The following is a 16,043-nucleotide window of genomic DNA, read 5'->3' as shown; positions in this document are numbered from 1 at the left end:
GGAACTTCTCGAGTGCTTTCTATCCTTACTGCCACTGAAGGCCAAACTGTTGCTGCTTCAGAAGCCTCGTGCTGGCCAAGAGCTGTGTGTGTGCATCTGCGTGTGTGTGTGTGTGTGCATGTGTGTGCGTGTGCACCCATCCATACATCTGTTTGTCTGTAAAGTAACTAATGCTTTATGTTTAATATTGGAATTCTTGAACCAGCCCTGATGGCCTAGTGGTTAAAGTTTGGCATTCACCACTTCAGCAGCCTGGGTTCATTTCCCAGTCACAGAACCACATCACCCGTCTGTCAGTTGCCATGTTGTGGTGGTGGCTCACACAGAAGAACTAGAATGACTTACAACTAGGACATACAACCAGGCAGTGGGGCTTTGGGAAGGAAAAAAAAGAGAGAGGAAGATTGGCAACAGATATTAGCTCAGGGTGAATCTTTCCCAACAAAAACAACAAAAAAATTGGACTTCTCTGCTCACTGACACTGCATAAGCCTTCTTCCTCGTTGAGGTCTCTTATTTCTAAAAATTAATATTTTCTCCTTTTCGTTTGACAGCATGAAAAGTTAGAAGAAGATCCAGTAATGGGAAAAGAGAAATGGAGCAAGAGGGTGGAGGGAAAATAGTGGAAGTGAAAATAGAGACTCAGAATGAGGCTAAGTCACTTGTCTGAAGTTACACAGCTGGTAAGGCAGCCAGGATAGGAGCCGGGCAGTCTGATTCCAGAGTCCTGCTTTTAACCTTATGCATTTAATAGTGCTTGGCATATTCTGAGCATTTAATAAACGGTAATTATTAAAATGTGAACTGAGTGGAAGTCAAATCCCAAATAATAAGTTTGGGGTTAAAGTAGATTAGGTTGTACTTTTATCATCTAGGGCCAAGTCTAAAGTTCAGGCACCCTCACTCTCCGAGAATCAGTAAACAGAAGCAAGTTCCCACAGGAGGATGCCGGGTCCCCATGGTGCCAGAAATCATTTATACAGGAGCTGCCTTTTGCAGCGTGAAACAGATTAGAGTAGGAAAGCAATCACTGGAGAAAGTCCCAGCCATATCAAGGCCTGCAGGGTGTTCCTCCACCCGACAGTGACTGCCTGAATCCAGCCATGTGACCTCCACGCTGAGGAAATGGAGGTTGAGAGAGCTGAGTGGATTTGTCCAGACCACACAGAACCCAGTGTTCTGACTCCCAGGCCAGTGTGTGTCAAGCTGGGAGGGAACAGGAAGCTAAACAAGACACACTCAGCTGGGGCATCGTTTTTGCACAATGCTAAGTAACGCTAGCGCCATATTTTATTCCTTCATCATCCCTCACCACATCCCTTTGGGGACAGCAGCCTTGTCTCCTTTGTCCCCTTCTATACCTCTGCTAAGAATTGTAAACGGTCCAGTCTAAGCCCTCAAACAACATTAGTTGATTGAGTTACACGAAAACTGTTATTAACATAAACATTTTAAGGAATAGAATGGAAAATTGACATAAATTTTTAAGGTGGGACATGGAACTTCACAGAATTTTCCCATTTCTGATAAGGGCTTTAAACTCTGTCTCCAGAAATGGAAGTTTAGAGTTCCAAGTTCACACTTTTTAGCTGTAAGGGATACTTGGATGGAAAAAAGCCCGGAAAACACTATACCATGCTATCTCTTTTCCTGTTATTTCCTTTTTTATGCATGCTCATTCTCCGTATATAATTATGAACCAGAACTGAAGAGAGGGCGTGGCCAGTGCCGGGGAAAATATCTGTATCAGTTTGTATATAGACTCAGTTTATTTCAACTTTGGATCTACACTGCCGATTTATTAGCTCTCTGTTGCACACTCTCAGAAGGATTTTCCCTGGCATCTTTTTAAACTTTTTTTTTATTGTGGTAAAATATATGCAACATAAAATTTACAATTTTAACCATTTTTAAATGTAGAGTTCAGTGGCATTAAGTGAATTCACATTGATGTGCAACCATCACCACTATCCATCCATGGAACTCATTCATTATCCCAAACTGACGCTCTGTACCCATTCAACAACAACTCCCCATCCTCCCATCAGGTCCTGGAAACCACCATTCTATTTTCTGTCTCTATACATTTGACTATTCAAGGTCCCTCATTTAAGTGGAATCATACAGTATTTGTCCTTTTATGTTTGGCTTATTTCACTTACCATAATGTCTTCAAGGTTCATCCATGTTGTAGCATATGTCAGAATTTCATTCCTTTTTAAGGCTGAATAATATTCCATTGAATGTATATATCACATTGTCTTTATCCATTCATCCTGGTAGACACGGGTTGTTCCTACCTTTTGGCTATTGTGAACAATGCTTCTATGAACATGGGTGGGCAAATATCTGTTCAAGATCCTGCTTTCAGAAGAGGAATTGCTGGATCATAAGGTAACTCTATGCTTAATTTTTTTAAGGAACTGACCCTGGCATTTTTTTTCCTGTTATATTTCCAGAGTCAGTTCTTATCATCTATTTGAACAGTTTATTTTGTCTCTCCGACGTACTATCTACATTCATGCTAAACCACCTCTCCTTGCTTGTTCCCTCTTTCATTTACCAAGCTATTCAGAATTATGATCTTATGTGCCACTGCAGTGATTTTCCCCAAAGCACAAAAATTGGACCTCACTCCTTGGAACAAACTACCATTTTCCAAATCATAAGGTGTATTAGTTAAAACAGTAAGAAACTAACTTTTTTGGGGGGAAAAAAAGCAGTCTTTCAAATCAGTACCAAGATACCAGCCTGGTATGAATCAGGTAGGAAAAGAGGGTTCCTGATCTACAAACGTCTCCCTTAAGAGCATCTCTGCACTGCAAACTGTAGTGGAAATCAGAGCCCCTGGAGGTCACCATCTGCCACCACTGAGATGATGGAGATCTTGGACTCTCTCTTGTTAACGGGACAGCTAGAAACCACCTCTCTTCTACTTTCATCTTCCTTCTTCTTTCTTGACCCCAGAACTATGGGGCGTGCCCTGTCCCCCGCGTTGTGGTTACCTGGCATCATAGTGAGAGCTCCTGTTCTCACTGGAGGATTGAACCCCTTCAGAAGCAGAAGAATTTCAGTTGGAATACTGCATGATTTTGCAAACAGAAGCAGTGCTCTTTTCTATCTAGCCAACAAGTCTGTGTCCACTCCATCTCCCAGCTACCTCAAAATCAACCCTCGCTCCCTGCCTCCTCTGCCTTGGTTTAGAAACTCACCTGGACCACCGCAACAGGATCTGAGCTGACCTCTTGCACACTCAGGAGTTCTCCCCACCCTTCGCACAATGGGAGAAATCCAGTTCTCACCAGCTCAATGTCACTGTCACCAGAGTCTTGAAATAACGATGCTCAGAAAAGAACTTCACCACTCCACACCTGTGCTGGATGGAGCTGCAACAGAGCCGTGTCTGCTTGCTTCTAGCCTGGTCCACACTTTCTTTTCCTCTTGCTTTTTATATTTGCATGGCTCTTGTTTGTTTAGCAAATCAGAAGATATCATTAATATATGAAAGTCAGCAGCAGAGGGAAAGGAAGTTAAAGGGAATAAACTGCAAGACCAAAATCATCCCATCACCCTTTAGTCACCTGAGTCAAGGCTGGTGTGGTGCGCATTTTCTTCTCCCTCTCTTCTCTCCTTTGAGGATGGTGTTGGAAGTGATGTAGTCCAGGCACTTCTTGCCCAAGGTACTTCTTTCTTCCTTACACTTCCTAGCCACCATGGTCACCATTTGAAGAGGAGGACTCTTCAAACCTTCTGCACATCTAAATCTCAGAACACAATTGTGAAACTGCAATTGATTTCCAGATGTTTGGAGAAGCTTCCTAGTTCTTGCTTTATGATCATGTTCTGCCACCCTCACCAGCCCTCCCTACAATTTCCTCACTAAAACATCACCATCAACAACAATAAAATCAGTTGCATATATTTTTGTAAGCAGCACTAAATTCTTTTCAAGACGAGACGAAGGTATGTTAATCAAGTTAGAATTCAGGTAGTCATTTGTCCCAGTTTGCCTAGGACAGTCCCAGGTTATGCCTATTGCCCTGCATAACTTTTAGAAGAGCTCCTGGTTTCACTCTAAAAGCAAAGGAGTGGAGAAGTGCTGGAGTAGAGAGGGCCCTGGTTCCTGTGAGGAGGGCGGAGAAGTGGGAGAGGGCAAAAAAATAAATACTAAAATTAAAAACGAAGAAACAGGGTTCCAATTTAGAGGATAAATTATACGTTCACTCTAGTTAAAAATACACCTTGATTTTCCAGTAAAGTGCTTTCTAAGTGATGCTGTGCTCTTGACCACATTATTGCACTTTATTTGAATAACTCTGCAAATTTGGGAGAAAAACATTTTACCTCTATTAATTAAATGAAATAACCAAGGTTCCAAGTAGTACAGATGGTGACTGTCCGAGGTCACACACTCAGGGACAGAACCAGAGCCAGAACCCAGGACTTCTGACTTCAAGTTCAATATTGTTCAGCTGTGGACCACTCCGTGCAAATGTCTGAATAAAGGCAAACTTCCTTCTCCTGTTTGGTAATCTGCTTGAGCTTGGCCCTTGACGAATTTAGATAGGTTCTTCCTTGCCCAGAGACTGTCCTTCCACATTAAAACAAGGAAAGAGATGAAAGAAGAATTATGTAAACATGAAGAGGCTATTAGCAAATCCTGGGGCCAAATGACATACATCTTTGATTATACCACGTGTAATTACATCCGATTATTGGAATCTTACATCTAACCAAATTAAGATGTCTCAGTTAACATCCGGAAGGAAGGAAGGAAGGAGGAAGGCAGGCAGAGAAGATCAACAATGAACGCCCACCTTTACAAAGAATATATAAATAGGCTCCGGCCCAGTCTTATAGATATATTCTCCCTATGGTTACATGCTAATCTTTTTTTTTTAAACCTAAAACCAATAAGATTGTACCCTCCTTGGATAAGTGGCAACGAGACAACAGGGGGAAACCCAAGATCCTTAAGGACAGGCACAGCGGTTGGCAAGCTCTCCAGAATATCCCAAAAGAGCTGAATGCGGCGCCACACCAATCAATAACGGCACACCCTCCTGACCTCCTGACGGCTTGTCCCAAGAGGAGGCCACGGGACCCGCGGGCGTCCCTCCCACTCTGCAGTGACAGAAAGGGTCCAGTGTGCCTTGGGAAGGATGACTCCAAACCCCCGGCCAGTCTAGCCGGACCGCAGCAGAGGGCTGGACGCCTTCGGGCCAGCTGTGGGCACCGCAGCCTGACCAGAGAGGCGGCCGCCTCCCCCTGCGCAGGAGGCTCGGGGAGCTGTAGGTACGAGGGCAGCAGAGGACGAGCGCGAACCGCGTGGGGGGGACCGCGCGCGCATGCGCCCTGCCGCCGCCGCCGCGGCCGGAAGAGCCGAGCAGCCCAGCCGCTGCTGTCGGCGCCAGACGCCGCGGCGGCCGCGGAGAGAGCGCTGGCCGCAGGATGCGGCCCCTGGACGGTACCGGGGCCGCCGAGCTGCCGGAGGCCGGGCTCGCGCTGACGGACGATGCGCCCCCGGGCGCGAGTGAGGAGCCTGCGGCCGCCGAGGCAGCGGAGACGGCCGCTCCCGGCAGGTGCTGGCTGTGCCGCTCCTCGCCGTGCGGCTCGTGCGCGCAGCCGGGTGAGTGCGGGGTGCGGACCCGGGCGCGGGTCTCACTCGTGGGGGGCCCGGCGGGCGCCAGCGGGCGGGGTCCCCGCAGCTGCGGCCGGGGGCGCAGTGCTGGCCGCGCCCTTATCCCCACCCTGCCCAGGGCTCGGGAAAACCCTCGAGCTGTCACCTGGGGGGGCTGCGAAGCAGAAGCCCCCTGCGCCCCTGCCGGCGCAAAGACCGGAGAAGTTTCTGATTGTGCTTGGAAACCATTTGGGATTCGAAAACTGTTCCTATAATTAAAGTGTTGCCGGCAGGGCCATGGAGTCAGGTTGCAGTTCCGTGCGCCCTGCTGGAGGTCGGAGGTTGGGGGCTAACCATGAAAACGGATCTCGCTGTGAACTGTGTCCCCCAAAGAGGAAGTTGAAAAGCATCCAGTATAGAAAATGTTTGTCCCAGAGTCTTAGAATCTTGGGAAGGCAGAGTTGAGTGGGACCACTGGTTCTGAAACTTTTTCGGTTGGGAGGACTTTTTTTTGCAACTGATGCAAAACCAAACAGAGGCAGGAACTTACTTACATGGTTAAGAGGTTCACTGACCCATCCCCAAAGCCAAGGACCTTGTGTGGAAAACCTTTGATCTTGTTCAACCTCTTCTTTCCACAAATGAGGAAAGTGAGGCCCAGGGAGATGAGGGCTTTGGGGGTTTTTTGTTTGTTTTATTTTCCCCAAGAATTGGCATGTGTGGGCGAGACAGGGCGCGGGTCCAGGCAGCACCAGGGTTAGGATCTCAGCTTGCCAGAGACCCAGCCCAAGGCCTTTTCTACTGGCCACAAACACATTCCTCCTTGAACTTCACCACCCACTTGGAGCAGCTTTCTGGAAGAAGAAGGAAATAGGCAGATCTCCTTTCAAGACGAAGTTACACAGTCTGCACCACCTCATCCTCTGGGTCATCTCCTCTAAGTGTGTCCTGGCATTTCTGTGCCTCCTACCTCACCCCACTTTTCCCTCCTCCCTGTATGCACTTTCTCCAATTCAGAGAGCTAAACCCCAGGAAGATGACTTTTGCCCCATTTTTCTCCTAAATGCTAACAATCATTTATGCATAAGCTAGAGCCTCTTGAGCAGGGGTTACCCCAAGCTGGGTTGCAGCCTTTGAAGAGGTCAGTTTCTCACCTTATCACCCTATGGCTGAATGTCATTCTAGTGGAATGCCGAATCAGTCCTTACAGACTCTTAAATGTTTCCCCTGTTTGTGAACTGAAGAGGAATATATGCTCAGGTAGCATGTGGCAAAATGACAAGCCTGTATAAACAGTTTGCACCTAAGAATCTTGTGGGGTCTTTTCACTTCAAAGACAGTTGCTAACAATAAGACTTAGTAATAGTTATTGTAAGGTGACTAGATAATATCCCCCAAACAGGATTGCCATAGAAACACTTTAAACCACTGTACTGTTGCCACTGAACTTTGTGACAGTATCATTTTAGCCTCTTGATCCAACTGGTTATCTCAGCAAAGCTCACTTTCAAGTTCAGGTTGAAACTGTGACCCTTTTTTCTTACATCCTTGGATAACCTTCACAGACAGCATACAGCTATCCTAAGACATCTATTTCTTTTCTTGAGGGACAGTGTGAATCTTAGACTGAAGCAAGGAGAAGACGTTGTCTTCGGTCTGTGGCTCACATCCCCCTGAGCGTGCGAGTTCTCTAGCGTAGCAGTGGTTCTCAAACTAGTGGAGCTTTTTACAGTTAAAGATCCTGTTTCCATGGGTTTAGGGTAGGGCTTGGGAATTGAAGTTTAACAAGTTACTCAGTTGATTCTAATTCCCAACCAGGCTGTGAATCACCAGTTTAAAGCAGAGGAGAGAGAAACTGAGCAACTTTTCAGTTGTCTGCTAACTCAGGAAATGGCACTGTGGCCACTTAATTTGAATTATTTAGACTTGCCCAATTATTAGATATGCTTGTGGTGGGATATGAACATGGAAGCATATTACATAAGCAAATGCCTCTTTGGATTATGCTACTGTCTTGCTCATCTCCATTGACAGAAGTGAAGTTATTATTCAGTAAGAGACTGAGCTTTGCCTGAGTGGAATCAGTGCTCACCCTCCTTAACAAATAATCAGAGTCAGCCGGGCCCTGTAACAGCTGTTCTGTCCCAATCAGGAAGCTCGGGCCTTAAGTGTTTATAAGCAAGAAAATATGTGAGTGTATGTGTTTTAAGGAAAAAGATCATCAGAGCCAAGGGTGTAAAATTAGTCTTAAAAGAGTTAAAATATCATGTTAAGTTAAAATGTTCTTGGAGAAAAATTTAAAAGCTAAGGTTGGAGGAGATCCTTAAAATATAGACAAGGGAGATGTTTTCTGTCCTTGATCTTCCCGTTCTGTCTGAGGGTGTAGGTTCTATGTATGGGTTGGGTTTCTTTTAAGACAAACTATTTTATTTGGACCTGAATTCTGAAATTTCAGAAGCTGAACTCAGGCTGACCACAGCCAAGACATGTATTTTGTGGTGCTTAACTTGGAAGTCTTGTAAAGCTTCTTTCTCATGGGCTGAGTGTTTGAGTACTGAGTGTACAGTATGTACAGTTTGTTTCTGCTGTATCTCAGCACACAGTCCAGAACAGACTGTGGAGGAGTCTGGCACATATATAACCTATAACATGAGGACTGCCAGCTTCAAATTATTCTCTTCAGTTGCACATCTAGACCAGGAAGAGGTGGAGGCCTATGACCAGAGTGGCATCTTTTACTACAAAGGTCAGGCTGCAGAATGTCCCTAGAAAGACTACATCACCACACTTTGGTCCCAATTTGCAAAGGGTCACTTGTGGGCAAAGGTACCTAGCTAACATGAGGATGTTGAAATGTATTACCTGGTGCTTGCACTTATCAGAGAAGGGCATTTAAAAAAAAAAATTATTGTGCAATACTTTTCAATAGGTGAATAACACATTGTAAATTCCTAGATTGGAATGATAATGCTAATTTTACTACAAATTGCATGTGTCCACACATCCTTCAGCTCTGCTGTGCTCTTAGCTGATGAGTGCCAGTAGTGTTTCCTTCTTATTCTCTCATTGTTTTTGTGTTAGTTTCAAAAGAGAACTGGGGCCAGCCCCGTGGCCGAGTGGTTAAGTTCGCACGCTCCGCTTCAGCGGCCTGGGGTTTCACCAGTTCGGATCCTGGGCACGGACATGGCACCACTCACCAAGCCATGCTGAGGTGGCATCCCACATGCCACAACTACAAGGACCCACAACTAAAAATACACAACTATGTACCCGGGGGGCTTTGGGGAGAAAAAGGAAAAATAAAATCTTAAAAATATATATATGTGTGACCTCAATGTGTGGCCTTTTAGGGAGTTCTCTGCTTACCCTGCTCTATTTTGCTCCCCTCTGAATGCCAGGGGATGAGATGGAAAGCAGGTTCCACTCCTGTCTTAGGCATCTAAGACAGAGGAAGTGGCTGCTCATACAGATTGGCATTAATAGATTGAATACTTGATGCCCTGGAGAAAGCAGAAGTTTCTTAGTTCAGACCAAGCCAAGAAGTTGGTATTAGATGGCAATTCTAATACAAAACTTAAAAAAACACACACACACACACTTTGGGGTTAGAGGAGTAGATAACCCAGCCCCTGCCCTCAAAGAGGTTTATGCTCTAAATGGGAGATAAGTCATAAACCATGAAAAGTTCACTAAAGATTTGCTTAATGGTTCAAAATAACAAAACAGAGAGCCTTCCCAGATTATGTTGTTGCCTGTGTTGTTAGACTCTGCATCTCTCCATGAAGTTCTTTCATATTCTTTCATTCAGCAAATATTTATTCAGGGTGTGCCGGGTATGCACAAGACAGCTGAGGTCCCAGCCCTGGGGGAGCTCACAGGCTTGTGGGAAAAGGCAAATAATCAACAAGTAGCCATATAATACAGTTATAAACTGTTTTCCAGAAAAGAACACTCTTCATAAAGCCCAGTTCACCAGTGAGATGCTGTAAGATAGCATTTGGAAGTACTTTTCTCCAGCCATCTTGACAAGTGTTTCTTAACGCTTTCTCTCACCGTCTTGGCAAGCTTTTTCCTTCTTTTTGACTTATAAGTGAGGGATGATTTTTCAGTGAGCCAAAGGAAATCCATTTTATAGGGTGAAACTGCATTTAGAAAAACACAGGCTTACATTGTTGCCTTTGACCGTGGTAGTTCATTCTTGGTGGGGAAAATGTTTCCGGTCCAGAGAATGGATATGCTGAGGAGGTAGTATTTGTAGACCATTAGCCATTGACACTGTTCCGTTTTCCTCTATTTCTAAGTGAAAATGAGAAAACATACACTTGGAAGTGAGGACTAACTAGAATTTAATCTTTTTCAGAAGCCAAGAAGAAAGCACCCTGTCCTGGACTTGGCTTGTTTTACACATTATTTTCTGCCTTCCTTTTCGCGTTGGCCTCTTCACTGGTTAAAAAAGTGGAAGACGTCCATGCTGTAGAAATTAGTGCATTCCGATGTGTGTTCCAAATGATAGTTGTTATCCCTTGCTTAATATACAGAAAGTAAGTATTTCTTACCTGCAAAGGAGAAGGTATTAATAAATGTTTGTAAATCTTTTGACCTGCTTAAATCATTTACTCTATAGTATCTGCTTTATGCTTCTCATAGATTTACCAGTTCCTACCCTCTCTGGCTCTGAGTAATGAAGTCACAAGGATCCACTACAGAAGATTCTCTCATAAGCACAAACTGCATGCCCAACAAAGAGGGAGAAAGAGATTCAGTTATTCTGCACTCCTCATTGTGAGAACAAAGCTATCCTTGTATAATTCCCGCCATCTTGTACCACCATCCCTTCTTTCCTTTGGCATAACTAGTATTTGGAAGAAAAAAGTAAATGAGCGGAAGTGGTCGTGTCTCTGAGTGTCAGAAGTTTAAGTCGAACAGGCTGCTCTCTTACCAGGGCAGACAGAAGGTCACAGTAATAATACTTAGCTCTTCCCCCTGGGGCGCAGTGGGAAAGGGGAAAGGTATCTCGAGCAAGCCCTTTTTAACTACTTTCATGTCAGCATCCTCATCTGTAATGTGGAAGGAATGGTATTCTTTGTCCTCCAATCTGCATGGTGGTTGCAAGGGTCAAAATTTATTATAGGGGAGAGCACTTTGTATATGAAAGTATATGAAAACTATCTTTATTCCTCATCCTTACTGTTCTCTCCCCACCAAGCCCCTCTTCCCCTTCCATATGGAAGCCCCTCACTCACCCTCCCCAGGTTAAAATTATGCCTCCTCCACACTGTTAGAACCTTTACACACCCCTGTGTGCTTAGAACCCCAGGAGGACAGACCGCTTGGGTTCCTGGTGGCTGCCTGGCTCTTTCTCTCCTTGGGCAAAGATGCTTAAACCCCAAATTAAAAGCTTCAGTCACTTGCCACTGAAGTCTCCTTATATCTGCAATGTGGGACAGATTCATTAGAATAGTTTCGCTCCATATTGCAAGGATTTGGTGAAAATCTGCTAAGGTCAGTATTGTCAGAAATTCCTGTGTCGGTGTGGACAAGTCACAGTATTTTAGGAAATGATGGGAAGACTTCAAAAATTTCTAAGGTTGGCAACAGACTACTGATGCTACTAACAGAGGCATCTTCTCCATTTTGGAATAAAAGTATTGACGGGAAGCCACTAGAAGAATTTTCTTAAATTCTTGGCACTAATCTGCTTTGATCCATTTTATGGTTCACTATCAAGGAAGACTCTTAGCTTCTCAAAATATGGGCCAAAGGTGACCACACTTTCATTTCTAACTCCAGAGACCCAGGGGTCCCCATGTCAAGCCAGATGCTGCCCTAAAGATGTTCAGCCCTGATACGGATCAGCGAGATACGCCTAGTCAGGAACTTACACAGTACTCTGCTTAGTAAATATTTAATTGAAAAAATTTGAGTAGCAGTTATTATACTTACCTGAATGCTACAGGTTCTTTTTTGGTGTCTTTAAACTCTTTTCCTGCTGAGAACAATGAAAAAGTTGCCTCGCATTCGATGGCTAAAATAAATTTTAGCATTGCTTCAGCTGTTACAGAAAAACTTCTAAGACTGGGAAAGCACACTAGCCAGGACTAAGTTTTCTTATATGGGGCAGCTAAATCTTGAAATTGTATTTATTATAAAAATCACACACCTTCATTGTAGAAAATTTGGGGAAAATAAACATAAAGAAGGAAAGTTACCTATGAGTCCATCTAATAAGGTATAACCACAAGAACATTTCAGTAGATTTTCCTTTTTGGTTTTTTTGAAAGCATATATATATATATATGTATATGGGAAATATCTATATTTACTGAATTATAATTATACTATTTATGTAGTTCTCTTCTATTTTTGCTTATATTGTGAACATTTAAATGTCATTAGCTATGCTTCGAAAACATTTTAAGAGGCGTATAATAGTTGTGGACATTATCATAATTAGTTTACTCTATGCCCTTATTTTTTGGTAGGACTTTTAAAATAATGTTTAATTAAAAATTGTAATTTAGGGGCCTGCCCCGTGGCTGAGTGGTTAAGTTCGTGCTCTCTGCTTCAGTTGCCGAGGCTTCACCGGTTCAGATCCTGGGTGCAGACATGTCACTGATTGTCAGGCCACACTGAAGCGCCATCCCACATGCCACAACTAGAAGGACCCACAACTGAAATATACAACTATGTACTGAGGGGATTTGGGGAGAAAAAGGAAAAAAAAAAAACAAAGGAGATTGGCAACAGTTGCTAGCTCAGGTGCCAATCTTTAAAAAAAAAATTGTAATTTAAAAACAGATACCAAGTTCATTTAATCTACATTCCTCCGTTTGAATTTACAGAAGTGGGTTTCTAGGCCCCAAAGGTCAACGCATCTTCCTGGTTCTCAGAGGTTTCCTTGGTTCTGCCTCCATGATGTTTGCATACTACGCTTTCCAGACGACGTCCCTCGCTGACGCCACGGTTATCTCGTTTACCTGTCCAGTGTTTACGTCCATATTCGCTTGTATATTTCTCAAGGAAAAATACAGCCCTTGGGATGCTCTCTTCACCGCCTTCACAATCGTCGGAGTGATCTTGATCGTGAGGCCACCATTTTTGTTTGGTTCCGACACTATGGAGATAAATGAAAGCTATTCGGTTCACCTGAAGGGCACGTTCGCGGCAATCGGACATGCCGTGTTTGCTGCCATGACTCTGGTTATCCTAAGAAAAATGGGGAAATCTGTGGACTACTTTTTGAGCATTTGGTATTATGTAGCACTTGGCCTCATCGAGGGTATCATCGTCCTCTTTATATTAGGAGAATGGAGTCTGCCATACTGTGGGTTGGACAGGCTATATCTCATACTAATTGGGCTGTTCGGTTTGGGGGGTCAGGTGTTTCTCACGAAAGGAATTCAAATAGAAAAAGCAGGGCCAGTAGCAATAATGAGGACTATGGATGTGGTCTTTGCTTTTATCTTTCAGATTATTTTCTTTAACGATGTGCCAACGTGGTGGACGGTGGGTGGCGCTCTCTGCGTAGTAGCCAGTAGTACCGGAGCGGCCATTCGTAAATGGTGCCAGAGTTCCAAATGAAGCATCATTGCCAAAATGTCTCTTTTTTTCAAGGTCACCGTCACCCCGTTCAGACACACCACACACGCACACACCTGGAAAATCTGCATTACTTCATTGATATTAAATAAATTTCATAATTAAAGTACCATTTTTGAATTTAGTATGTCTTTAATTAGCTAAGACTAGCCAGTCAGTTGGTCTAGCAATTATTTTTTCAGCAATTATATTTTGGTTTTTTTTTTGTTGTTGAGGTGGTGTTGGTAAGAGGACAAATCACTAGAGAAAAACTACAAGATTGTTTATGACTCTAGTATAAATATAGGTAGTTTCTTAAAGTGTACTTTTTGGTACCGATGGGAGTTAGGTGGCGAGGAAATTTTAGATGTGTTTTTAGCAGTATAGAGGTAAGAAACTTAGTGATAATAATGCTGCTATAATTAGTATTATGTTGATAATTCATTTGAAACATAATTCCATGTAGGAGGCCAAAGCTGAAACTTGGAATTGGTGCCTCCTTAGTGGTGTTAATAATGCAAATGAATTAGCCTTATTTTCAAGGCTTTTATAAATGGTTATCATTCTTTTAACCCATATTTGTGCCTTTTCATTTTAATGCTGGAATTTTTCTATGTAAACTTTTAAAAAAGTCTTTAAATCACCAAATTTGGCTAATAGTTTTCTCTTTCAGTGTCATTAGCAACTGTAGCTATCATTCTGTAATTTTAATTGTCCTCTGTTTTTTGGAAATTGCACCAAATTTTTGCTAACTTTCTAAGATTTCAGGTCTTTAAATCACAAGAGGGATTCTTGGCATGGCCAATGTGCACACTTTCATCCTGAAGTGTTTTCCCCTTCACTAGAAATGTGCTTTTCTATAAATTCTCTTTGAATTTATAGTGTGATGCCAAATAAAATTTTCTCAGGATTTCATTAGGTTGAGCTATATGAAATTGCCGAGATTTTACCTTTTTAACTTAAAAAAACCAAAGTTTCTTATGGTTTACCCTAATAGATACCTCCTTTACCCTCTAAACCAAATACTTAGAGGACTTTGGAATATATGTTTTGAATACAACTTTTTAAAATACAGTAATCCTATTAAACTTATTTTTATAGTCTTTTTCCCTTTGAAGTTATATGTAATAATGCTTCATATCATATGTTAAATTTAAAGACCCATGAGTCCACGGTTGATTGGCTTTTGTAGTTTCTTGAATAGAAAAAAAAAATCACAGTTAAATTCTAGTATAGTAAGCATATTATACAGTAAGATATTAAACGTCACTGCTGCACCGTTATACTAACATGATGAATGCAGACAACATATTTTATATCTGGAACTTCATCAGGCCAGTACTCTGCAGTTAAAGAGAGAATTTAATATTTAGAAAAGCTTGGGAGGTTGCTCAGGAAGCAGGGTGTAGATGCAAATGATTCTTTGTTACAATGAACCCTTTATTGGTGAGGCTTTGATGGTCTCCAGCTCTTACTGTGTCAGACCTCGCATCTATTATTATCTTAAGCCTGCGAATTTGAAAGATTATAGACTCTCTCCCACCCTTTCATCACAATTCTTCCAAAGTAAGAAAGATCTTGGCTTCTGAGGTTTATGCCTTGGTGAGAAAGGATCTTTTCCAATAGTTCCAAGAGAAAATTTTTGACTTGCTGATCTTCCCAAATGCTTCCCACTTGACAAATCCTAAATGAAGTCTACGTAGGGGAGTCACACTATCATTATAACTTTAGCCTAATCCACAACATGGGAGTTAGAGTTGCAAAAGCATCATTTTGCGAGTATCTTAGATAATTACAGAATCGGAGCATTTAGAGTTCAAAGGTTAGAAATCCTCTTGTAGGAGCCATGCTCCACAGATAGGGCTGTAAAGGAGGGGACCTGCCCAAAATGGGTTTCTATGGCCTTCTCCCCTCCCTTAGTTCCATGATAAAGTATGGAAAGCCAACCACCGCTTGAGCTACAGAAGGTAAATTAACTCTCAGGGAACCCTGTCCTGGTTCTTCACCTTGCACAATAAAAGAACCTATGGGACTTTGAAAGTTAAATCCCTTTGGGCCTGTACACTAGAGACGTGTTTTATTTCAATGGTGTGGTTTAAGTACTTGAATGTCACAATATCTGACCAAGGTTGGAGAAAATGTTTCTTCTGCCAACTTTTACAAGGCACGATTCTTAAACACTTTTATAATGTCCAAGTATATACAAGGATATGTATTGTAACAATTATGGGTGTGTTTATTTTACAAAAATTATAGTTTATCTTGAAAAGGAAAATATTTTCATGAATTGTTTTTATAAGTACTAATAAAATTAATATGAAAGAAAGCTATATTTTGGTTTTTATGATTATAGCAAATGTACTAGCTAATATAACTTATTTCCTTTTTCAATCATGTGTTTCAAAATTCATTTCATAAAGGAGATTGGCCTCCAGCCATTTAATTGTGATGTAACCTGAAGTTTCAAACTGTTTATCTGTCCCTCTGATACTCTCACATCTACTCCAATATCTCTGAAATAAAGGACCTAATCTTTTGTTCCAGTGAGGCCTTCATTGTTCTAGACCCTTCCTTGGAGCAGCTTTGAATGCTGTACTTTCTGTTCTCATAGCTAATCTGTTACTAAGTCCTGGTGTGTCTATCTTCTTATTGTCTTGTGGATTCATTCTTTCCTCACTGTTTCCACTGCTGCCATCTTAGTCTGAGACTTACCACCTCAGACCTGAGTTACCACAATGGTATCCTAATTGGGTAACCTGCTTCTAGACTCTTCCACTCAGATCCTTGTGAGACTAATCTTCCTGAAGCCCTGCTTTCATTGTTACTCTGGTTGTCATGAAACCAT

General features: G+C 42.5%; 1 protein-coding gene across 2 annotated transcripts; it reads left to right on the top strand.

Annotated features, from left to right (window-relative positions):
• Positions 1 to 5,145: 5,145 nt before the first annotated feature.
• SLC35G1 (solute carrier family 35 member G1) lies at positions 5,146 to 15,741 on the top strand. 2 transcript variants are annotated; one of them, XM_008520683.2, is made up of 3 exons: positions 5,146 to 5,629; positions 9,981 to 10,161; positions 12,463 to 15,741. In XM_008520683.2, the coding sequence occupies exons 1-3, from the start codon at positions 5,452 to 5,454 to the stop codon at positions 13,199 to 13,201; spliced, it is 1,098 nt and encodes a 365-aa protein (XP_008518905.2). In that variant the 5' UTR covers positions 5,146 to 5,451; the 3' UTR covers positions 13,202 to 15,741. The 2 variants fall into 2 exon arrangements, with proteins under 2 accessions (XP_008518905.2, XP_070465489.1); XM_070609388.1 differs by having other exon boundaries at positions 5,214 to 5,629; positions 9,984 to 10,161.
• Positions 15,742 to 16,043: the final 302 nt, after the last annotated feature.

This window comes from Equus przewalskii, chromosome 1, assembly GCF_037783145.1.
Source record: "Equus przewalskii isolate Varuska chromosome 1, EquPr2, whole genome shotgun sequence".
Classification (NCBI taxonomy): domain Eukaryota; kingdom Metazoa; phylum Chordata; class Mammalia; order Perissodactyla; family Equidae; genus Equus; species Equus przewalskii.
Note: the sequence above shows the minus strand (reverse complement) of the source record. Positions and strands in the feature narration are given on the sequence as shown.

Coding starts and splice junctions, on each gene's coding strand:
- SLC35G1 (XM_008520683.2), top strand. CDS start 5,452: ATGCGGCCCCTGGACGGTACCGGGGCCGCCGAGCTGCCGGAGGCCGGG. Junction 5,630..9,980: donor CGGCTCGTGCGCGCAGCCGG/GTGAGTGCGGGG, acceptor AATCTTTTTCAG/AAGCCAAGAAGAAAGCACCC. Junction 10,162..12,462: donor CCTTGCTTAATATACAGAAA/GTAAGTATTTCT, acceptor TTGAATTTACAG/AAGTGGGTTTCTAGGCCCCA.